The sequence below is a fragment of the Callionymus lyra genome, chromosome 1 (assembly GCF_982586985.1).
Source record: "Callionymus lyra chromosome 1, fCalLyr1.hap1.1, whole genome shotgun sequence".
NCBI classification, from domain to species: domain Eukaryota; kingdom Metazoa; phylum Chordata; class Actinopteri; order Syngnathiformes; family Callionymidae; genus Callionymus; species Callionymus lyra.
The window spans coordinates 48,070,509-48,096,954 of record NC_141818.1 but is presented as its reverse complement, the minus strand read 5'-3'; the positions used below and the strand labels follow the sequence as shown (position 1 = coordinate 48,096,954).

The window sequence follows — 26,446 nt, the reverse complement described above, 5'->3', positions numbered from 1 at the left end:
TCCGATATAGTCTTATTTTAACTGTAAAATGTCTTGAGATAAACCTTTTTATGATTCGACACTTTTAAATCAAATTAAATTATCTGTACGTCAACCTTTGCCCGCGAAAATGACGTAAGTTTTCCGCCATTTTGAAAAAACGCTAAATTAGCAGCATTAGCTCCTGTGCTCGTGAGGTTTCGAGTGTTTTGTTGGCGTATCTTGGGATTTTCCACGGAATGAATCGCCATTTAAGGTATTTGTTTATATTATATATTTTTTTAACAGTTTATAATATTAATGTAATAGTTTATTTTTTACGTGTTTATGTCGAATAACGTTTTTGTTGGTTTTACGGAAGCTAACTGTAAACACCATATATATACATATATATATATATAAGTATATGACGTTAACTTATATATATAAGTATATATATATGAAGTTAACGTCAGTTTACGCTTAAAGATAAAATAATATTATCAAATATAAGCGAGCGTCTCCGTGACGTCACTGGAGTGACAGCACAGCTGTGGGGGGGGGGGGGGGGGAGGGTCTCCAAGTTGACTTTGCCCTTTATGGGTGATAAGTTCTCCTCCGCAGACCCTGCAGCGAGGACCCGAGACTCGTCTCCCCTGAAGCCCCGCGACCCGAGGATTTACTTGAGGCTGATGGCAGGTCGTGTCTAAGAAACTTCTTCCTCCAGGATTCTGGTCTCTCGTCCCGCAGAGGAGCAGCGAGTGTCGGCGGCGCTCGGAGACCATATCTGGTCAAAGTATTCGTGTCACCCGCGGGATCGTCCGGCTATATTTAGACCCGGAGGAGGTTCGTATATAGATGCTCCACAAACTACCTTTTGTGTTCTTTTAAACTCCTTTAAACTGCTTTAAAATATACTTAAACATAACAACTGACGCTGAACCTGCAGCGTTTTTGTATTTAAAGTTGCAAATTCTTACTTCATGTATTCATTTTAAACAATGTACAAGTACATGCAAATGGAATTGTCTTTATTGAAAAAAAGTATGACCTACATGAGAGAAAATACCTGTTTTTTATCCTATTTTTCTACTTCAAGCACGAGGTCATGTCTTTGCAGAAAACAAGTCAAAACTTTACAACATGTTCTTGTGAGTTGATGTTTAAGCGATAATTAAATTATTATTACTGTCTAGAACAAAGACTGTGACTCACGGAGAAATACTAGGGTGACTCGCGGAGTAATACTACATTGACTTGCAGGGTAATACTACTGTGACTCGCAGAGAAATACTACTGTGACTCATGGAGTAATACTACATTGACTTGCAGGGTAATACTGCGGTGACACGCAGAGAAATACTACGGTGACTTGCAGAGTAATACTACGTTGACTTGCAGAGTAATACTGCGGTGACGTGCGAAGTAATACTACCGTGACTCAAGGGGTGATACTACTGTGACTTGTTGAGTAATACTACCGTGACTCGAGGGGTGATACTACTGTGACTTGTGGAGTAATACTACCTTGACTCGAGGGCTGATACTACTGCGACTTGTGGAGTAATACTACCGTGACTCGAGGGGTGATACTACTGTGACTTGTGGAGTATTACTACCTTGACTCGAGGGGTGATACTACTGTGACTTGTGTAGTACTACTACCGTGACTCGAGGGGTGATACTACTGTGACTTGTGGAGTAATACTACCGTGACTCGAGGGGTGATACTACTGTGACTTGTGGAGTATTACTACCTTGACTCGAGGGGTGATACTACTGTGACTTGTGTAGTACTACTACCGTGACTCGAGGGGTGATACTACTGTGACTCGAGGGGTGATACTACTGTGACTTGTGGAGTAATACTACAGACAGATTTTCAGCATGTGATTAAAATAAAAAGTCTAAAAGTTTATTTGGATGGTACTAGTTTTACCTCTCAAAGGAAATATACTAAAAACGAGGTCCAATACATGAGGAAAAGTTAGTGGAGTTTATTTTGGCAGTTTACTTGGAGCATTTTGTATTTAAAGTTGCCACTCAAATTCTTACTTCATGTATTCATTTTAAACAATGTACAAGTACATGCAAATGGAATTGTCTATATTGAAAAAAAATGTATGAGAAAATAGTTAAATTACGGGTGAAAAAATACCTGTTTTTATCCTATTTAGCTTTATAAAGTATACACATCTATCTATCTCTGTTAAGTTCATCCAAAAGTTGTGACTTTCAATCAACAATTACTTGGGGCTTGTTGTATCGTGTCATCAACGTTTCAATAAACAAATGATAAAAAGGAATAATTTGAAAGTTCCTATGCAAACAAACTGGCAAGTAGAAGTGTGTACTGGCAAGAACATGGAGAAACAATACGTATGACAGTACATGTGCAATGATACGATATATCAGGATACTGTAGTAAGAAAGATATATGTGTAGTATTGTCTAGTACTTGACTCTGGTGTTGTGATACTGTAGTAACAAAGATATATATGTAGTATTGTCCAGTACTTGACTCTGGTGTTGTGATAGTGTAGTAACAAGTATATATGTGTAGTATTGTCCTGTACTTGACTCTGGTGTTGTGATAGTGTAGTAACAAGTATATATGTGTAGTATTGTCCTGTACTTGACTCTGGTGTTGTGATACTGTAGTAACAAAGATATATATGTAGTATTGTGGAGTACTTGACTCTGGTGTTGTGATAGTGTAGTAACAAGGATATATGTGTAGTATTGTCCTGTACTTGACTCTGGTGTTGTGATAGTGTAGTAACAAGTATATATGTGTAGTATTGTCCTGTACTTGACTCTGGTGTTGTGATACTGTAGTAACAAAGATATATATGTAGTATTGTGGAGTACTTGACTCTGGTGTTGTGATAGTGTAGTAACAAGGATATATGTGTAGTATTGTCCAGTACTTGACTCTGGTGTTGTAGTATTTACAGACCACATGGCTCTTGACAAAGTCGTAACTACTTTCATTTGTTTTCAAACCAAAATATGTACAAACGTCAGCTTTAAAAGCTGCTGTATCCTCTCGTCCTCAGTCATCATTCTTCCTTTATCTGTGGAGGATGTACTGACTGCTGCCGTCTTAAGGCTGAAAGTTTAAGCGTAACACAAAAGTGAACCAATACTGTGAATATTTGCATGTTAATATTAAATATAATATAAACCATAAAATAACAGGGAATAATAAAATAATGATTTGGAAGCCAAAAATAATAGATTGAGTACTAATATCAATACATTATTGTGGAAATTGTTTTTTCGATATATCAATGCATCTACATTTTAGCAAGTAAATACTCTTTGGGACTCAAGTGCTCTTAAGAAACATAAAACATAATAATGTATTTAAGTTTAGTTAATACTCCAAAGCTGCAAAACAATTATTTAAACAGATTTTCAGCATGTAATTGTGACTCACGGAGTAATACTACCATGACTCGAGGAGTGATACTACTGTGACTTGTGGAGTAATACTACAGACAAATTTTCAGCATGTGATTAAAATAAAAAGTCTAAAAGTTTATTTGGATGGTACTAGTTTTACCTCTCAATGGAAATGTACTAAATACAAGGTCAAATACATGAGGAAAAGTGAGTTGAGTGGAGTTTATTTTGTCAGTTTACTTGGAGCCTGATTAATGTTGTTTGGGTGTGATTATATTCGAGACACTTCTGTTTACACGAGTATCAAAACTTGATCAATGATCCGACGCCGCTATCCTCAGACGGCGTAGAACCTGGTGTGCCCTCGAGGGGTGACGACAACCTCACGTGACGCACAATCGATCTTTTGTGTTTCCCTCAATCGTGTCTAATGCAGCAGGTGATGCAGGAACAGTGTAAATACTCAGTTCTGTTTGACATCATCGGAGCGAGTCTCCCGGCAGATCTGCTTGGAGTCCGGCCCAGATCTTCATCTTTGGCTTTGGAAACTTGGCCTGTCACGGGGCTTAAAGAAAGCAGAACAAAACAATGGCACGCTTGACCCGCCTCCCTCGGCTCTCGGCCAGAAGACCCGGCTGACGCACTCAGGATCAAAAGCTCTGCAACTTTTCTGCCTAATTTGAGGAGCGTGGAGTTGATATTGTTGAGCGGCTTCACGTCCGACGGAGGCGCTAATGAGGCCGACGTATAGAAGCGAGTGCTGACCCACAAATGTTCTGCTGGTCCAGGAACAGTTGTTCGCTCACAGCTGACGGTGCAGGAACAGCTGAGAGAGGCCAGTGTTCTTGAAATGAACTGATCCCAGCCGTCAGTGTTTTAGTGCAGTCACCGAGTACAGGGTTAACAATGTTACTAAATTACTAAATTAATATAGTGCGATTTCCTAGTTTTACTGACTTTCTGAGTAATACTACAGTGACTCGCAGAGTAATACTACTGTGACTCGCAGAGTGATACTATAGTGACTTGTGGAGTGATACTTCTGTGACTCGTGGAGTGATACTACTGTGACTCGTGTAATAATATTACTGTGACTCGCAGAGAAATACTACTATGACTTGCGGAGTATTACTACCTTGACTTGAGGAGTGATACTACTGTGACTCGCGGAGCGATACTATAGAGACTTGTGGAGTGATAATACTGTGACTTAAGGAGTAATACTACAGTGACTCGCTGAGAAATACAATGGAGCTCGAGGAGTAATGCTATAGTGACTCACGGAATAATACTATTGTGACTCGTGGAGTGGGGAAATTCTACTTTGACTCGCAAGGTAATACTACTGTGACTTGAGGAGAAATACTACTGTGACTTGAGGAGAAATACTACTGTGACTCGCAGAGAAATACTACTGTGACTCGTGGAGAAATACTACGGTGACTCGCGAAGTAATACTCCTGTGACTTGCAGAGAAATACTACGGTGACTTGCAAAGTAATACTACTGTGACTTGTGTAGTGATACTACTGTGACTCGCGGATAAATACTGCTGTGACTCGCGAAGTAATACTTTAATGACTTGTGTAGTGATACTACTGAGACTCGAGGAGAAATACTTTAGTGACTTATAGAGTTATATTACTGTGACTCGTGGAGTAATACTTTAGTGACTTGTGGAGTGATACTACTGTGACTCGTGCAGTGATACTACTGTGACTCGCGGATAAATACTACTGTGACTCGTAGAGTAATACTTTAGTGACTTGTGGAGTGATACTAATGTGACTCGCGGAGAAATACTACGGTAACTGGCGAAGTAATACTTTATTGACTCATGGAGTTATACTACTGTGACTCATGGTGTAATACTACTGTGACTAATGGAGTAATACTACTGTGACTCGTGGAGTAAAACTTTATTGACTCATGGAGTAATACTACTGTGACTCATGGAGTAATACTACCGTGACTCGTGGAGTAAAACTTTAGTGACTTGTGGAGTGATACTACTGTGACTCAAACATACAAACACATCTTTAATGTTCATGACTTGAGTGATGAGTAATGATTTTAGTAAAACTAATTACACATCTATACTTGTCAAAAATGTGTGTATTAATTATTTATAATTATACTTTTTTGATAAATGAATTGGGAGGAGTTTGATTAGAAAGTAGCTCATATTTAACACTTACATAATGTGTTTTTGCCGTCAGGCACTTCTGACACGTTCTCTATATCAAACCATCTCGTTTATATTGTTTTTTTCTCAATTAAGAAACTCTTAAGAACATTCTTGTGTCGTCCCTTATCAAACGTCAGGTCTTGTCCAGCTGCTGATCTTTCTTGAAGACGGGCTGAGGTGAGTCTTCACCATGAGTCCTACACCTTACGAGGACCTTCACTCGACCTCTCTTCAAACACAGGTGTGGTGTCCATCATGTCTGTGATGAGGAAGGAGATGGAAAAGTACCGAGATGTCGACGAGGACGAGTTGTTGCAGAAACTCTCGGAGGAAGAGCTGCAGCGTCTGGAGGACGAGTTGGAAGAACTGGACCCAGATGTGAGTACTTGTTCCTCTCGAGTTATTGATCTCATTTTGTTGTTTCATCTAAAATAAGATGAGATATTTTTTGGCATTTGAATTTGTGATCGTAGATGTAATAATGATTATAATACACAGGGCTGTCGCGATGTTATTGTCTCATGATACGCTTTGATATATTCGGCTAATGATACATTTATAAAAAGATATGGATGGATGGATGGATGGATGGATGTAAAGATGGCTAGATGGATGGATGGATGTATAGATGGCTAGATGGATGGATAGATGGATGGATGGATGTATAGATGGCTAGATGGATGGATAGATAGATAGATGGATGGATGAATGGATGGATGGATGGATAGATAGATGAATGGATGGATGTATAGATGGCTAGATGGAGGGATAGATAGATAGATGGATGGATGGATGGATGGAAAGATATATAGAGGGATGGCTAGATGGATAGATGTATAGATGGATGGATGGATGTATAGATGGCTAGATGGGTGGATAGATGGATGGATGGATGGATGGATGGATGGAAAGATATATAGAGGGATGGCTAGATGGATGGATAGATAGATGGATGGATGGATAGATGTATAGATGGCTAGATGGATGGATAGATGTATAGATGGATGGATGGATGTATAGATGGCTAGATGGATGGATAGATGTATAGATGGATGGATGGATGTATAGATGGCTAGATGGATGGATAGATGGATGGATGGAAAGATATATAGAGGGATGGATGGATGTATAGATGGCTAGATGGATGGATGTATAGATGGCTAGATGGATGGATAGATAGATGGATGGATGGATGGATGGATGGATGGAAAGATATATAGAGGGATGGCTAGATGGATGGATAGATAGATGGATGGATGGATGGATGGATGGAAAGATATATAGAGGGATGGCTAGATGGATGGATAGATAGATGGATGGATGGATAGATGTATAGATGGATGTATAGATGGCTAGATGGATGGATAGATAGATGGATAGATGGATGGATGGATGGAAAGATATATAGAGGGATGGATGGATGGATGGATGTATAGAGGGATGGATGGATAGATGGATGTATAGATAGATAGATGGATGTATAGATAGATGGATGGATGTATAGATGGATGGATGGATAGATGGATGGGTAGATATAGATGGATGGATGGATGGATGGATGTATAGAGGGATGGATGGATGTATAGAGGGATGGATAGATGGATAGATGGATGGATGGATGGATGGATGGATGGATGGATGGATAGAAACCAGAAACTGAAGTTATATCAAGTCTGAGATTCTTTGAGTATCGTCTGGTTCATCTCTTATACCAGAATTTACTTTATGTATTGAATTTAAAAATATATTATTAGACGTAACAAATATTTAATTTAATTTTCAGGCATTAGAATTAAAAAAGTAATTATGTTGCTTCAATATAAAAAAGAAAAATAATGTAATTATTAAAAACAACAACATTTCAATGAAGAAAATCGAAGGTTTCAACGTAATATGTTTCAACTCTGACTCATCAGTGCGTTCACAACATTTCATGATCCAGGACACGAGCGTCACGTCGCTTACATTAGCGTCTGCAGCAGCAGAGCATCCCTTCATCTCACTGTTTATTCCCTGTGGCCGTTTAATGAGGTGTTTATTTCTGCTATTGTTGAATCTGATGCCAGCCCAGTGTCGTCGCTCACAGCAGTGACTGTGGCTCGTCAATGAACAGAGGGTCGACCAGGACCTGATGATATACCTCCTCCTCCCCAACAGTCTAAAGAGATCATGATGAGTGTCTTAGAACATGTTACACAAGAGATGTTAGTTTGAAAAAAAACACTCTTCCCAGCATCTGCCCTCGTCTGTTCCAGGATGTCGGTCAGATGACATCATCACTTCCTGCTATTATTACAGACCTTTATCTCGTGGATCTTTTCATCGGGTTATAGAAGATCCGTTCTCCGCCGATCATCATGGATCAACCAATTTTATGCTTTAATCAAACTATATTTAAATGTAATCAAACAACTTTCAACTATAATCAAACAATTTTCAACTATAATCAAACAATTTTCAACTATAATCAAACAATTTTCAACTATAAACAAACAATTTTCAACTATAATAAAACAATTTTCAACTATAATCAACACTTTTCAACTATAATCAAACAATTGTTAACTATAATCAAACAATTTTCAACTATAAAAAAACAATTTTCAACTATAATCAACACTTTTCAACTATAATCAAACAATTTTCAACTATAATCAAACAATTTTCAACTATAATAAAACAATTTTCAACTATAATCAACACTTTTCAACTATAATCAAACAATTTTCATCTATAATCAAACTATTTTCAACTATAATCAAACTATTTTTTAACTATAATCAAACAATTTTCAACTATAATCAAACAATTTTCAACTATAATCGAACAATTTTCAACTATAATCAACACTTTTCAACTATAATCAAACAATTTTCAACTATAATCCAACAATTTTCAACTATAATCAAACAATTTTCAACTATAATCAAACTATTTTCAACTATAATCAAACTATTTTCAACTTTAATCAAACAATTTTCAACTATAATCAAACAATTTTCAACTATAATCGAACAATTTTCAACTATAATCAACACTTTTCAACTATAATCAAACAATTTTCAACTATAATCCAACAATTTTCAACTATAATCAAACAATTTTCAACTATAATCAAACAATTTTCAACTATAATCAAACTATTTTCAACTATAATCAAACAATTTTCAACTAAAATCGAACAATTTTCAACTATAATCAAACAATTTTCAACTGTAATCAAACAATTTTCCACTGTAATCAAACCACTGTGTTAATCTAAAGTAAGTATCACGTGAACATGTGCGTCACATGATGAGCTGCATGTGACTCAGCTCCTGACACAACAGTGTCTGATGTGAGATGAGACGATGAAGAAGGAACAGAAGGAAAAACATCTAATGGAGTTAAAAATACCAGACTTCAGTGAACGAGGTGTGAGCGTCGTCGCTGATGCAAGTGTGATATAAAAAGCTCGCCAGTGATATTCACCTCGTTCCGCCACGAGAGGCTTCTGTGAGAGATTCTGATGCTAATCCCTGCGTCAGTTTACGGATGATCCTCGATGGCTGATCTTAATATTTAGCTTGAAATGAGAGTGAATTAGGAGGCTTATGGGAGATGTGAGTGTGAAGAAGATGAAGCTGGTGCGAGGCCTTCAAGTGCTGAGAGGACAGATAAGATAGGAAGCTATAAGTAGAACCTTCTGAGAGCTCGGTTTTAAGTTTAAAAATAACAGCAGAGAAGAAAAGCTCTGGGAAATCTCCAGCTTCTGTGTAGAGCAGGAATTGAGATAGGATTGGATACGGAGCTTAAGCTATGATGCCTTGATGTTACCTTATGTATTCTAGCTTTATCCTCTTGTCCTCAGTCATCACTGTATCCTCTCGTCCTCAGTCGTCACTGTATACTCACATCCTCAGTCGCCCCTTTATCCTCTCGTCCGCAGTCGTCACTGTATCCTCACGTCCTCAGTCGTCACTGTATCCTCTTGTCCTCAGTCATCACTGTATCCTCTCGTCCTCAGTCGTCACTGTATACTCACATCCTCAGTCGTCACTGTATCCTCTCGTCCGCAGTCGTCACTGTATCCTCACGTCCTCGGTCGTCACTGTATCCTCTCGTCCTCAGTCGTCACTGTATCCTCTCGTCCTCAGTCATCACTGTATCCTCTCGTCCTCAGTCGTCACTGTATCCTCACGTCCTCAGTCGTCACTGTATCCTCACGTCCTCAGTCGTCACTGTATCCTCTCGTCCTCAGTCGTCACTGTATCCTCTTGTCCTCAGTCGTCACTGTATCCTTTCGTCCTCAGTCGTCACTGTATCCTCTCGTCCTCAGTCGTCACTGTATCCTCACGTCCTCAGTCGTCACTGTATCCTCTCGTCCTCAGTCGTCACTGTATCCTCACGTCCTCAGTCGTCACTGTATCCTCTCGTCCTCAGTCGTCACTGTATCCTCTCGTCCTCGGTCATCACTGTATCCTCTCGTCCTCAGTCATCACTGTATCCTCTCGTCCTCAGTCATCACTGTATACTCACATCCTCAGTCGTCACTGTATCCTCTCGTCCTCAGTCGTCACTGTATCCTCTCGTCCTCAGTCGTCACTGTATACTCTCGTCCTCAGTCGTCACTGTATCCTCTCTTCCTCTGGCATCACTGTATCCTCTCTTCCTCTGTCATCACTCTATCCTCTCATCCTCTGTCATCACTGTATCCTCTCGTCCTCAGTCATCTCTTTATCCTTTCGTCCTCAGTTATCACTGTATCCTCACATCCTCAGTCATCACTGTATCCTCACTTCCTCAGTCATCACTGTATCCTCTCATCCTCTGTCATCACTGTATCCTCTCGTCCTCAGTCATCTCTTTATCCTTTCGTCCTCAGTCATCACTGTATCCTCTCGTTCTCAGTCATCACTGTATCCTCACTTCCTCAGTCATCACTGTAGCCTCTTATCCTCAGTCGTCACTGTATCCTCTCGTCCTCAGTCGTCACTGTATCCTCTCGTCCTCAGTCGTCACTGTATCCTCTCTTCCTCTGGCATCACTGTATCCTCTCTTCCTCTGTCATCACTGTATCCTCTCGTCCTCAGTCGTCACTGTATCCTCTCGTCCTCAGTCGTCACTGTATCCTCTCGTCCTCAGTCGTCACTGTATCCTCTCGTCCTCAGTCGTCACTGTATCCTCTCGTCCTCAGTCGTCACTGTATCCTCTCGTCCTCAGTCGTCACTGTATCCTCTCTTCCTCAGTCATCACTGTATCCTCTCGTCCTCATTCATCGCTGTATCCTCTCATCCTCAGTCATCACTGTATCCTCTCGTCCTCAGTCATCACTTTATCCTCTCATCCTCAGTCATCACTGTATCCTCTCTTCCTCAGTCATCACTGTATCCTCTCGTCCTCATTCATCACTGTATCCTCTCGTCCTCAGTCATCACTGTATCCTCTCGTCCTCATTCATCGCTGTATCCTCTCATCCTCAGTCATCACTGTATCCTCTCGTCCTCAGTCATCACTTTATCCTCTCATCCTCAGTCATCACTGTATCCTCTCATCCTCTGTCATCACTGTATCCTCTCGTCCTCAGTCATCTCTTTATCCTTTCGTCCTCAGTCATCACTGTATCCTCACGTCCTCAGTCATCTCTTTATCCTTTCGTCCTCAGTCATCACTGTATCCTCACGTCCTCAGTCATCTCTTTATCCTTTCGTCCTCAGTCATCACTGTATCCTCTCGTCCTCAGTCATCTCTTTATCCTTTCGTCCTCAGTCATCACTGTATCCTCTCGTCCTCAGTCATCACTGTATCCTCTGGTCCTCCGTCATCACTGTATCCTCTCGTGCTCATTCATCACTGTATCCTCTCGTCCTCATTCATCACTTTATCATCTCGTCCTCAGTCATCACTGTATCCTCTCGTCCTCAGTCATCTCTGTATCCTCTCGTCCTCATTGATCACTGTATCAACGTTTTGCAAAGCAAAAACTCGATTTTCTCTCAAGAATATTTTTCCTTCTAAAATCCTTCATTTATTATAATATCATTGACTAAAGTTGCATGTTGTTCCATCCATAGAACGCACTACTTCCTGCTGGCATGCGGCAGAAGGACCAGACCAAGAAAGCACCAACTGGAATGTTTCAGAGAGACAACCTGGTCGCACACCTGGAGAAACAAGCCAAGGAACATCCCGACAGAGAAGACCTGGTGCCGTTCACCGGAGAGAAACGAGGTGAACGTCGTGTTTAACTTTTGAACTTCTCTCTTTAACACTTGAACTGAGTGCACGTGTGCTCCTTCCCATGATGCAACACTAATAGACTCAGGGACTAGCAGGTCTAACTATAACTCTTAATGCAGCAGAAAACCATTAAATCTATAAACTCCTGAAGTGAAACCGTGATCCTGGCCTATGAGTCCCGTAGACATAGAAAGATTCCAGACGTGTCTCTATGAAACTGTAGAGGAGACACTGCTGTCACTCCTGGTATTTTTGGCTGCTGTGTGAGCAGCTGACTGGCAGTGAGTGACGAGACTGCTCTGGAGGGCGTGTCCCACTTCTAGTCCATGAGACGAGACTGATATAATAATAATAATAAAATAATAATAATATAATAATAATAATAGTATATATTAAGAGGTCTATTAACTCACAGTTTTTTCAAAGCTCCTTAAATTGTTTAAGGTCTTGGATAGATAGTTGGATGGATTGATGAATGGATGGATAGATAGATAGATAGATGGAATGATAGATGGATGGATGATTAAATATCAGTTTAATTCCTGAATGACTCAACAATGTCATTCAATCGAGACAATATTTGTTTGTCATGATGTTGAAGGTTTGAGGTGAAAGAACTTCACGCTCGTACTTTCTCACGTTGCAGGTAAAGCTTTTGTTCCAAAGACCCGAGTGGATCCCATCATGGAGAACGTGACTCTGGAGCCGGAGCTGGAAGAAGCTCTTTCCAGCGCCACTGATGCAGAACTGTGTGACATCGCTGGTAAAACAAGAGACTTCACTTCTACTCTTTCTATTCGTTTATTCCAACTAATCACATGATTCGATGTGTTTTTATCTCACTTTAACATCATCAATTTCACTTCTTTTAACTGGTAATGATCGTCCTTCATCCTCCTCTTTTTCATTTCCCTCAGTTCCCCTTCATCTCACCGTCTTCTCCTCCGTCCTTTCTGCCGGATCACTTTCTCTTAGCCGCTCATCCTGAAGGTTATCTTTGCAGGCAGCATGTTGTGTTTGTGCACGAACACGCTTGTTGTTGTCCAGAACTTTAGCTCGAACCAGGGCTGCACGATATATATTGAAAAATATCGATATTGCGATATTGTCACGTACAATATGCATCGAAGACATGTGATCATTTATAATGTTCTATTGTATAAATCAAACATTTCTTAAATGCTAACTTCGACCGATCAGTGTCACGTTCTGTAAAGTTATCAATTTGTACTTCTATGTCTCGTTGTTGTTTACGTCTCCGTCCGTCTGTGAACTGTGCGGCGCAGCTTGATAGGCTCGGTTGCTATGGCTACGCGTCTTGGCTCAGTATATCCAGTGAAGTAATACTAACTTATGATCTAGTCAAACACTAGTGATCCATGGAAGTAATACTAACTTATGATCTAGTCAAACACTAGTGATCCGGTAAAGTAATACTAACTTATGATCTAGTCAAACACTAGTGATCCAGTGAAGTAATACTAACTTATGATCTAGTCAAACACTAGTGATCCAGTGAAGTAATACTAACTTATGATCTAGTCAAACACTAGTGATCCAGTGAAGTAATACTAACTTATGATCTAGTCAAACACTAGTGATCCAGTGAAGTAATACTAACTTATGATCTAGTCAAACACTAGTGATCCAGTGAAGTAATACTAACTTATGATCTAGTCAAACACTAGTGATCCAGTGAAGTAATACTAACTTATGATCTAGTCAAACAATAGTTATCCAGTGAAGTAATACTAACTTATGATCTAGTCAAACAGTAGTGATCCAGTGAAGTAATACTAACTTATGATCTAGTCAAACACTAGTGATCCAGTGAAGTAATACTAACTTATGATCTAGTCAAACACTAGTGATCCAGTTAAGTAATACTAACTTATGATCTAGTCAAACACTAGTGATCCAGTGAAGTAATACTAACTTATGATCTAGTTAAACACTAGTGATCCAGTGAAGTAATACTAACTTATGATCTAGTCAAACACTAGTGATCCAGTCACTCGTCTCTTTCAACCTCCTTTGTTAAAGCAACATATTGTAAGAACTTTTCATCTCGTGTTATGTGTACGTGTACAAGGAGGTGGATTTATTATTGATTTGGTAATATCACGACACGCCGGCGGCTCCTCTCTGATGTCGCTCACTTTTATATATTAGATATTTTTACTTATTAACAATATCGTGCAGCCCTAGCTTCAATTATCAGAACCAAAACAATCAATGAAATAAACCTGGTTTTAAAAAAAAAGGGTAAAAACTTGAGAAACCAGGTCAACCTCGTCCTTCGTTCTAAACCATTACAGCACGTTTTACTATAATTGTGCAGATCGATGATGATTACAAGCATGAAATGATCGAGGACTGAATGATGGTATCAACGTGTACTTTTATTCAGAGAACTGGTTGTTTGTGCTGTTTTTTATTACCACAGAATAAACAATGAGTTCTGAAAAGTATATTTCTGGTAATATGCATATTTAAAAAAAAGACTAACTATAATCAAACAATTTTCAACTATAATCAAACAATTTTCAACTGTAATCAAACAATTTTCAACTATAATCAAACAATTTTCAACTATAATCAAACAATTTTCAACTTAAATCAAACAATTTTCAACTGTAATCAAACAATTTTCAACTATAATCAAACAATTTTCAACTATAATCAAACAATTTTCAACTGAAATCAAACAATTTTCATGAGAGTGAATTGTACAAGATTATTTTAAATATATTGCTTAATTTCAACTTAATTCAAACATGTAATAATAATAATTTACTCATGCCAAGTCAACCAAAAGTATAAAACAATAATTTGATTAAAATCATAAAATAATATTTATTGCAAGTTAAATAAACATCCGGAGCATTTTTATATGGAATAGCGTTGTTATTTTTAACCTTCATTACAAGAGACTTGATAGTATCAAAAATAACTTTGTGTACAAGCGAGTCTTAAGCCCTCGAAGGTATCATCGTGTCATCAGAGCTTGTTGTTCTCTCTCTGTTTATCCTGTGAAGACGATCCGTCCTTGTGTCCTGGACGCATGATTCCAAGAGCGGCGTCTCCTTAAATCACTTTTATACCTTCGGAGTCACCGAAGTCGAATCCCTTTTTCCTTCCTTTCGGGTCCATGACGTCGCGCTCGTTGTTGCTCAGTCGCCCAAAAGAGGTCAGACCGCGGGCGTTAGCGACCAACGCTCGTCTCTTAAAGAATACTTTAGTGACGCCGCGGGATGGTTTCGACTCGCTGTCGTCGTGTCCTCCTGCGGCGAGACGGTTGTTATCACGTGAGTTCACTCTTACGTTGTGTCTTTCTTTTTCAGCCATCCTGGGAATGCACACGTTGATGAGTAACCAGCAGTACTACGAAGCTCTGGCCAGCAGCAACATCGTCAACAAGCAAGGCCTCAATAGTACGACAAAAACACACACAAACACACATGCGTCTCGACGACAAACGCACACGAAAGATCGGCCTCGGCTCTTCAAAAACATCACATCAGAAAATTATTTCAGCGATGACGAACGTTTGATACAGTGATTACTGAGGATGAGAGGATATAGTGATGACTGAGGGCGAGAGGATACAGTGATGACTGAGGACGAGAGGATACAGTGATGACTGAGGACGAGAGGATACAGTGATGACTGAGGATGAGAGGATATAGTGATGACTGAGGACGAGAGGATACAGTGATGACTGAGGACGAGAGGATACAGTGATGACTGAGGGCGAGAGGATACAGTGATGACTGAGGATGAGAGGATACAGTGATGACTGAGGATGAGAGGCTACAGTGATGACTGAGGACGAGAGGATACAGTGATGACTGAGGATGAGAGGATACAGTGATGACTGAGGACGAGAGGATACAGGGATGACTGAGGATGAGAGGATATAGTGATGACTGAGGGCGAGAGGATACGGTGATGAATGAGGACGAGAAGATACAGTGATGACTGAGGATGAGAGGATACAGTGATGACTGAGGACGAGAGGATACAGTGATGACTGAGGGCGAGAGGATACAGTGATGACTGAGGATGAGAGGATACAGTGATGACTGAGGATGAGAGGATACAGTGATGACTGAGGACGAGAGGATACAGTGATGACTGAGGATGAGAGGATACAGTGATGACTGAGGATGAGAGGCTACAGTGATGACTAAGGACGAGAGGATACAGTGATGACTGAGGATGAGAGGATACAGTGATGACTGAGGACGAGAGGATACAGGGATGACTGAGGATGAGAGGATACAGTGATGACTGAGGGCGAGAGGATACGGTGATGAATGAGGTAGAGAGGATATAGTGATGACTGAGGACGAGAAGATACAGTGATGACTGAGGATGAGAGGATATAGTGATGACTGAGGGCGAGAGGATACAGTGATTACTGAGGACGAGAAGATACAGTGATGACTGAGGATGAGAGGATATAGTGATGACTGAGGACCAGAGGATACAGTGATGACAGAGGACGAGAGGATACAGTGATGACTGAGGATGAGAGGATATAGTGATGACTGAGGGCGAGAGGATACAGTGATGACTGAGGATGAGAGGATATAGTGATGACTGAGGGCGAGAGGATACAGTGATGACTGAGGACGAGAGGATACAGTGATGACTGAGGATGAGAGGATATAGTGATGACTGAGGGCCAGAGGATACAGTGATGACTGAGGACAAGAGGATACAGTGATGACTGAGGACGAGAGGATACAGTGATGACTGAGGACGAGAGGATACAGTGATGACTGAGGATGAGAGGATACTTTGAAAACCTCATATCAGAAAATGATTTCAGTGATGACAAACGTTTGTTATCACAGTTGTAGCTTTTTTTTTTCTCCCCCCTTCGTGCTCTTGAGCAAACACAATAGTTGTGTAGATCTTCAAGACCGTCTTCGTGCTCTTGAGCAAACACAATAGTTGTGTAGATCTTCAAGACCGTCTTCGTGCTCTTGAGCAAACACAATAGTTGTGTAGATCTTCAAGACCGTCTTCGTCTTCGTGCTCTTGAGCAAACACAATAGTTGTGTAGATCTTCAAGACCGTCTTCGTGCTCTTGAGCAAACACAATAGTTGTGTAGATCTTCAAGACCGTCTTCGTCTTCGTGCTCTTGAGCAAACACAACAGTTGTGTAGATCTTCATGACCGTCTTCGTGCTCTTGAGCAAACACAACAGTTGTGTAGATCTTCATGACTGTCTTCGTGCTCTTGAGCAAACACAACAGTTGTGTAGATCTTCATGACCGTCTTCGTGCTCTTGAGCAAACACAACAGTTGTGTAGATCTTCATGACCGTCTTCGTGCTCTTGAGCAAACACAACAGTTGTGTAGATCTTCATGACCGTCTTCGTGCTCTTGAGCAAACACAACAGTTGTGTAGATCTTCATGACCGTCTTCGTGCTCTTGAGCAAACACAACAGTTGTGTAGATCTTCACGACCGTCTTCAGAAATAACATCGAGCCTCTCACTGTAAACAGACGTATCTGCCGAGATATTTCTCCAAACACACATAAACTAATGTAGGTTTATTTTTGAAACCACGACTCAACCTATACGTTTACCTTGATCTCCAAATAGAGACCGAGCCGAACAACTGACTTCCAAATATGACTCTCTCATAAAGATAGTTGCTTATAAACTTAAGAGCCAAGAAGCTGCAGCTCAGAGTCGTGCTCTTTTAACACTGTCAGTGTCAGTTATTGATACAATATCTTGAGGTTTTATTCACTTGATGACGGATCAATATTTAACTGCACTTTATTTATTATTATTTTATTTTGGCTTTAGAATCATTTCTTTAATGGGTTTATCTTTTAATAAAGTGTTTATAAAGTAAAATATTTCATTTTTTATTTAAAATTTACTATAAAAATACTCCTTTGTTCATGTTTGTGTCGCAATTAAACCACTGTCAGCTAGATAGCGGCAGTGATTACGTCCTTTAAACGAAGAATGAGATCTAATGAGATCCTGGCAATGACTGAGGACGAGAGGATACAGTGATGACTGAGGATAAGAGGATACAGTGATGACTGAGGACGAGACGATACAGTGATGAATGAGGACAAAGGATACAGGGATGACTGAGGATGAGAGGATACAGTGATGACTGAGGATGAGAGGATACAGGGATGACTGAGGACGGAAGGATACAGTGATGACTGAGGACCGGAGGATACAGTGATGACTGAGGATGAGAGGATACAGTGATGACTGAGGACGAGAAGATATAGTGATGACTGAGGACGAGAGGATACAGTGATGAATGAGGACGAGAAGATATAGTGATGACTGAGGACGAGAGGATACAGTGATGAATGAGGACTAAGGATACAGGGATGACTGAGGATGAGAGGATACAGTGATGACTGAGGACAAAGGATACAGGGATGACTGAGGATGAGAGGATACAGGGATGACTGAGGACGGAAGGATACAGTGATGACTGAGGACCGGAGGATACAGTGATGACTGAGGATGAGAGGATACAGTGATGACTGAGGACGAGAAGATATAGTGATGACTGAGGACGAGAGGATACAGTGATGAATGAGGACGAGAAGATATAGTGATGACTGAGGACGAGAGGATACAGTGATGAATGAGGACTAAGGATACAGGGATGACTGAGGATGAGAGGATACAGTGATGACTGAGGACAAGAGGATACAGTGATGACTGAAGATGAGAGGATACAGTGATGACTGAGGATGAGAGGATACAGGGATGACAGAGGACGGAAGGATACAGTGATGACTGAGGACCAGAGGATACAGTGATGACTGAGGATGAGAGGATACAGTGATGAAAAGAATGATTCTGACATTATTATGCTGGTCTGTGGGTCAATAATATGTATTTAAAAATACATAAGTTATTAAAGCCTGTCTGGGCCTCAGGTGTGATCCAGTGCACTCAGTACAAACCCGTGCCCGACGAGGAGCCCAATGCCACGGACGTCGAAGACACTCTGATGCGAGTAAAAAGGAATGACCCGGATTTAGTGGAAGTGAATCTCAACAACATCAAGGTGAGTGTTCAGTGAATCGTTTATAAAGTGCTGGTCGTTTCAGAAAGACGTGATCAGAGTTGATTTTCTTCTCCACAGAACATCCCTGTACCGACCCTGAAGGCGTACGCAGAGGCACTGATAGAAAACACTGTGGTCGAGAGGTTTAGCATCGTAGGAACCCGCAGCAACGACCCTGTGGCCTTTGTGAGTTGAAGAACAAAAAACATTCATTAATCCTCTTATTTGTATATTTGTCTTTATCGATCCGTTTCAGGCTCTGGCTCAGATGCTGAAGGTCAACACGACCCTGAAGAGCTTGAACGTGGAGTCCAACTTCATCACAGGGACTGGAATCCTGTCCCTCATCGAGTCGCTGCAGAAGAACACCACACTACTGGAGCTCAAGATAGACAACCAGGTATGATCTCATACACACACACTTTTTTGTGTCGTCATTTAAGTCCAAGAAAACACAACATTCAAAGAGAAAATAACACAAATGATCAATCTTTTAATCTGGAGTCTACACAAAAATAGCTCCCACGACATGGAAGTTACACTTTTCTGACAGCGGGGGGAGCCAGAAACAATATTTTAAATTTTGCATACTGTTGCTTTAACTGTTGTGTTGTCTCTGGGTCACCTTGACCCTTGAACAAATGTGTTTGTGGTATCCCTTAATCATTTATACAGAACGTATATAATGGTCATCAGAATATTGAATGGTTGGCTTCAACATTTCACATTTTAAAAGGTTTGATTTATTTGTTTAAATATTGTTATTTTAGGCATTTAGTTAATTTTCAAATCATTTTATCAGATTCATTTTATGTTAAAAGTTTGATTATTATTATTTTCTTTTTAATTGGTGTATTTGAAAAAATGATAACATTTTTAAAGTTTGGTATTGTAATAACAATAATTTAAAAAAATCGAAATTTAATATTTTTTACTTCTTAGTGTTTTAAATTCTATATAAAAGGTATAATATTGTTGCCAGACATTAGCAACAGAGCACCGAGCTACCTGCTCCAACTTTCAGCCAATCATGGTGACGCTATTATAGCCATTTTTATATTGAATTTAAATATTAAAAATTCAAAATATTGAGTCAGAACATTATTTTTTTATTTTTTTGCAATTAGAATTTTCCCGAAAAAAGTATTATTCATTTAAAAAATAATTGTTTTCTTAAATAATGATTCCATTCATAAATTCAGAAATGATTAAGATATTGGAAATAACAATAATGTTAAAAAAAAGTAAAATGTAAAGTAAGTAAGTAATGGTTATATATTGAACCAAAAAACCCAAATTAAATTCATGAAAATCTCTATTTTTCCCGTCCCTTCACTTCCTGTGCGAGTGCAGAGCCAGCCTCTGGGCAACAAGGTGGAGATGGAGATCGCCAGCATGCTGGAGAAGAACACGACGCTGCTGAAGTTCGGCTACCACTTCACCCAGCAGGGTCCTCGCCTGCGAGGCTCCAACGCCATGATGAACAACAACGACCTCGGTGGGTTGATCGCGTGTCACGCACCTCATCGGGAAAGACGGTTGATAAGGACGCGACGAGCAAACACAAGCTGAAGTCGTGCCATGTTTGGCGGTGACGGCGCTTCGATCCCAGCCAAGAGTTTATCACACTTTATCTTCTTGCAGTTTTAATTTAGTTTGAGTAGATGAGTCGTGACATCAGCGACTTGTTACTCGACGGAGTGGCCAGAAGGTCTCCGCTTGTTCTGGACAGTACTTTCCCAAAAGATGACATCAGGCTCTAAAAAAAAGTATTCGTATGAGCGAGTTCTGTTGGAATGATCTTCTGGTTTCATGATATGAGCTTTTAGGGGGAAAGTCTCAACGTGTGCGAGGTTGATTCCTGCTTCATAGAAGGCAACAGATTAGCAGAATGTGCTCCTTTCAAACAAGAAGGATCTGATGTAATTGACTTTTAGTCCAATCATTCCGACTTTACTTCAGATGGCCGTTCTCTCAAAAGTCTAATACGCTGGTCCCACGTTTACTGCGAGGGTTATTAAACCAAATTTGCAAAGTACCGTATTTTCCGCACTATTAGGCGCACCGGATTATAAGGCGCACCTTCAATGAATGGTCTATTTTAGAACAGTTTTCATAAATAGTTTGCACCGGATTATAAGGCGCATAGAATAAAAGATACAGTCAAACGTTTGACTGCGGTTGTGTTATCATCCACTAGATAAAGCTGTGCTAAAGGGAATGTCAACAAAACAGTCAGATAAAGTCAAACTTTATTTACTTAACTTAAGTGTTCTGACAACTCCGTTCGCTCCCATCGTAACGATGTTCAAATGATGTTTAAAAGGCTTCAACAGCATCGCGTGAGACTGTGTTGTGAGCAGACAAATGTTGAGCAGCAGTGAAGTTGAGCGCGTGTATGACGGCTAGAGCGCATGTGAATGACAACCAAAGCGCATGTGTATGACATGTTGAATGCACGTGTATGACTGGCTGAGCACGCAGCAGAGTGATTTTGCGCAAAAAAAATGTTTTGAGTGTGACACACGCTAAAAACGGTGGCAGTAATCTCACTCCATACACATCCGCCATGATGTGACGTGCTTCGTTAATCCCACCCCGTGACGACACAATGACGTAATCCCCCCACGGCGTGTCGGCTCAGTCAGCAGAGTCATGAAAGTGTTTGTAAACATGTCACTCACTAGGTAATGTTCATATATAAGGCGCACTGTCGTTTTTTGAGAAATTTAAAGGCTTTTAAGTGCGCCTTATAGTGCGGAAAATACGATAGAGAGTATTTAATTTTTCGCTTGCTTAATTTGACAACATTTATTTGAACCTGCAACATTGCATATGAGGTGTCATCCCTGTAAGTAAAGCTGAGCTGGACCATAGCAACATAGAAGTATAATTCAAATACAGTATTGTATCAATCAGTTTGAGAAAGGCTTCATGGGAGTTCACTGTTTGGTCGGCACCATAAGTAAAGTGTGTGCAGTCATTAGTTCTGTTGCGATGAAGTTGACGTCATATTTTTCCTTCATGAAACGTTTGAGTATTTGTCTTGCAAGAGAGACGACTGAAGTGCTTCTAATCCCCAAAACTCTTTCATTCCAAAGCTCGAGTCGTCAGGTCAGAGTCCGACGGCTCCTTCACACTAACTCTGTCCGTCCCCGAGCTGGAGAGAGCCTTCGGGAAAAAGTTCAAATCCAAGACCAAGTAATCTTAAATTGCTCGCTCAAGCCTTGCCTTTTTCAAAATCCCTTTTCTACAGACTGAGCAGACCTTCTTTGTCGCCACGACAGCCTTTTCTTCTGCAGCTCACGTCTCTGCTTCCGTTCTTCGTTTGCTCTTATTTTAACCGACGTCTCCGAGGATTTTACTCTTTCGTGGAGTATTTATGTAAGAATAGTTTCTAAAGCTGACGGACAATTAGACCAAAGACACGAAACTCAATTTATTTAGTATGATATTGAACATTTATTTCTCATGAAATTGAAAAATCATAACATGTTTTATATTTCTTAAAACCTGGGTTATGATACTATTTCTCGGTTAAAGCTGCTGCTTAAATGATCAGGTAAAAACATTGCAGCTGTCAATCATTAATCTGTGATACTTTGATCGTTCTTCACATGTTTAATGTATGTTTATGTAACTTCATAACCTCGTGATTCAGTATTTCTTTGTACTAGGAGGTGTTAGAAAATATATTTATCGCCATATATCAAAATATATACGATACTGTATCAATATTTGGAATTTTTGGATTTCAGATCATGTTTTATTTTACCCAAAGTTCCTTATGGTTTATATTCCAATAACTTTTTTTATATATTTTTTTAATTAAATTATTTTTTTTTTATTTAGAATTAACATGAAAATATTCACTGCTTTGTTCATTTTTTTGTTACAATTTAACTCCAGTCGTCACGTTCTCATCAGCTAAAGGAACCCTGAAATCTCGTGTGACTGAGGACGAGAGGATACAGTGGACAGTTAGGACATATTTTAGTTCTGAATCAAATGAAAGCCGTTTCGACCCTGTATCGTGATACGTATTGTATCAAAGCGCTATATAAATAAATATTACTTACTTACTTACTTACTTACTTACAATCAAGTCTTTAAAATCTTACAATGGGCACTTATAGGTAAGAAAGCGTCCTATTGGTCGATGTTCTAACTTGTGTAGTGTCGATAAAGTTGTAATATAAGAGACTAAATGTTATATTTGACAAGGATAACGTGAGTTTCATTACCGTCTGTAATGAGATCCAAACACATTTCTCTAGAACAGACTCACTAGAGGTGTAATGTCTGTGTTGTAATGACACAGGTTATCAACATTATAAGAACAAAAGCTCGTAGGTTCCTGTTCACATATTCAGCAGGAAGTTCTACTGCTTGACTGCACTTTCCGCTGCGTCCTCAGGACCTGGACGGACTTCATCTACAGCCTCTTAAATGGCATCTTTTGCAATTTTTGTTCTCTCCCTCCGAGCCCCTGCTGGCTGTAAGACGAACACTTTGATCTTGCTTTTTTTTGTTGCTTCCTTCAGTTTCCAGTTCTCTTGCTTTCCCACCAAAGCAAGCTTTAAAGGCTAACTTTTGCTCTTTCAGCCCATCATGATCCACGACTGAATGTGATTGAACTTGTTTTGACTGGTGTCTTCTTCCTCGCAGTAAGAAAGAGAAGGCTTGAGGGAGGACCCATCTTCCCCAAGTGTCGGACGAACGTGTAGAACCCCACCTCATCCGTTGTTCAAGAAGATCCTCTTTCAGCTTCTCCTCCAGTCGTGGTCCATCAAGACCGCGCTCTGAGTTTGGACTAATTATTTAAGAAATAGATGACCTGGATCAGCTCCTGACCTCTGACCGGGAGGTTAAACCAGGTGAAAGCTTTTTTTTGTTAGTTTCTTTGAATGAATCATAAAACAAACATCCAACGAGATGACGCAGGGTCGAACATGTGGAATGTATCTTCACTTTTGATTACTGGATAATGTAATATTGTAAAAGCTGTGTAGAAATACTGCTGTAAATGAACGTGTGCGCACTAATTACACTGTTGCATTATCCAGGATGTCTACAGGTCACTGTTGCCGGCTGAGAACAAGTAGCTGTTCGAGTGTCGTTTTAGTCGTTTTTTTAAATTCACTGTCAATCATTCTTGCACATTTACAGTCGGTCGTGAGTTTGATCGAGATGTTTCAAAAGATCGGACGCGCCTCATTTGCACGGAACGCTCGGCGAAAAACACGAGACACTGTTGCTGGAGAAACATCGTCAGTGGATCCCAGATGTCACCGCGAGAGTACTTTTGATTGACAGCACAAGGCATGTCCAGGTTGAAATGCAACATGGTGCCAGGTTAATACAGACGTTGTTTTAAAGGGTCAGAGTTCAAAGATAATCTGATCGAAAAATGTTTTTTTTCAAAAGGTAAAGAAGGATTGAATCGTAAAATCTAATCCTAGTTTTAATCTGGATCAAACTTTTAGTTTTTGTTGGTCGGAACTAGAGCTGCTCTGTATTGGAAATATGTGCGATATTTGATATTGGTGTCTTGAATATCGGTGATATCGATATTAATGCGATATTTTTTATTTCACCTACATTTTTAGTACTGTACTGTAGTACTGCACGCACTTCGGTGCTGCGGGACTTGCATCAGTTTTCCCGCCAAACTGAGCGACATCAGAGAGGAGCCGCCGGCGCGTCGCAATATCCCCAAATCAATAATAAATCCACTTCCTTGTACACGCACACATAACACTTTATAAATGACGCTAACAACTTAGCTCGTTAGCATACGGTGAAGACGGACAGGTTTGTTTGGAAGTTCACGATCTTTTAAGAAAACAACTGAGACGAGATGAAAAGTTCTTACAATATGTTGCTTTAACAAAGGAGGTTGAAAGAGACGAGTGACTGGATCACTAGTGTTTGACTAGATCATAAGTTAGTATTACTTCACTGGATCACTAGTGTTTGACTAGATCATAAGTTAGTATTACTTCACTGGATCACTAGTGTTTGACTAGATCATAAGTTAGTATTACTTCACTGGATCACTAGTGTTTGACTAGATCATAAGTTAGTATTACTTCACTGGATCACTAGTGTTTGACTACATCATAAGTTAGTATTACTTCACTGGATCACTGGTGTTTGACTACATCATAAGTTAGTATTACTTCAGTGGATGTACTGAGCCAAGACGCGTCGCCATAGCAACCGAACCTAGCAAGACAGACGGAGACGTAAACAACAACAAGACATAGAAGTACAAATTGACAACTTTACAGAACGTGACACTGATTGGTCGAAGTTTGCATTTAAGAAATGTTTGATTTATACAATAAATAATTATAAATGATCACATGTTTTCGATATGTATATCACACGTGACAATATCGCAATATCCATATTTTTTTATATATCGTGCAGCCCTAGTCAAGATCTTTCAGTTGGATTTGGACAAAAATCTGATTCCTCAAAAATAGAATGTTCCTGATCCCAACAGCGGGTCAAGAATCCAATAATGAACTGTAGCAAAAACTTTAATATTGGTCAATAATTCGTCTGATTTTGTGTTTATACTTCTATTATCATTTTGCACTCGTCACCGTTGCGGTGATGGCGTAAATAAATCGGACGTCGACTGCCAATCAAGCCTTTTTAGCAAAGACTTCTAAATATCTCCAAATTTGTTGATTGATATTTGTCGTGGCTCAGATGATTGGTGCTAAAAAAATATATTAATAGGACATTTTTTTTCTTTTGTCTCAAAATAACTTGAAGTGACATCACTACCTGTCGTTCTTCACGTTGCTGGCAGCCATGTTGTTACATTCAGAGCTCTGGGAAATCTTTATCTTGTCATCTTACAACACTTATATTCCGACTTTGCTTTTAAAACTGGCATAAATGTAGAACCCATCACCTGATCCTGAATAACAAACATGGGATTATCAAGTCCAGATAACTTTGATCCAGATCAAAACTTTAATGAACAACTGGCTCTGGTTCTTGTTTATTTATCCATCGAGAAACATTCGGGTCAGAAACCTCAAACAGAACCAGACTTGATTTAGGCAGTTCGTCCTTATTCATCCATATAAATGAAAACAAAGCGAATAATATTAAATTATCATTGACTTTTCTCACTTGATTTTTTTCTCTTCAGCTCTTCATCAAACTGCTTCTTTGTCTAGTGTTTGTCCGTCAAGGACGATAAACACCATGTGCTGAATATGACCAACAAGCTGTCAGTCGAAGGGTTTGTTGTCCGGTTCTGTTTTCGTTGTACTGTGTTGTGTTGTTGTGTGTTACGTTGTGCCTTGATAGAACATTCACATTTGGGTTTGTTTGTTTGTTTGTTTTTGGTCTATGAAATAAATAAACTATGGAAATATTGTGTTTTACGTTCGTCTTCTAGATGAGTGGGAAACAGTGACACTCCGTGGATGAATTGAGGAACTGCATGACTAGAGGTGATTTCTATTTCTTAAATGTTAGCGTCTTCTTACGAGGGAAACCTCTTGGAAGTGTAAATGTATATTAATTTATTAATATTAATTAGGTCTATTATTTAAAGTATATTATATATT

The 26,446-nt window shown here is 39.7% G+C and overlaps 1 protein-coding gene across 3 annotated transcripts; it reads left to right on the top strand.

Moving 5' to 3' along the window:
* The first annotated feature begins 171 nt into the window (after positions 1-171).
* Positions 172-26,251, top strand: tmod1 (tropomodulin 1). 3 transcript variants are annotated; one of them, XM_087811057.1, is made up of 13 exons: positions 172-235; positions 686-804; positions 5,692-5,731; positions 5,796-5,932; positions 11,608-11,764; positions 12,420-12,536; positions 15,118-15,207; positions 18,718-18,848; positions 18,927-19,034; positions 19,105-19,248; positions 20,202-20,346; positions 21,950-22,049; positions 23,517-26,251. In XM_087811057.1, exons 4-13 carry the CDS (start codon positions 5,810-5,812, stop codon positions 23,533-23,535), a joined length of 1,134 nt encoding a protein of 377 aa, XP_087667183.1. In that variant the 5' UTR covers positions 172-235; positions 686-804; positions 5,692-5,731; positions 5,796-5,809; the 3' UTR covers positions 23,536-26,251. The 3 variants fall into 3 exon arrangements, with proteins under 3 accessions (XP_087667183.1, XP_087667192.1, XP_087667175.1); XM_087811049.1 differs by lacking the exon at positions 172-235 and having other exon boundaries at positions 601-804; XM_087811066.1 differs by lacking the exons at positions 172-235; positions 21,950-22,049 and having other exon boundaries at positions 600-804.
* Positions 26,252-26,446: the final 195 nt, after the last annotated feature.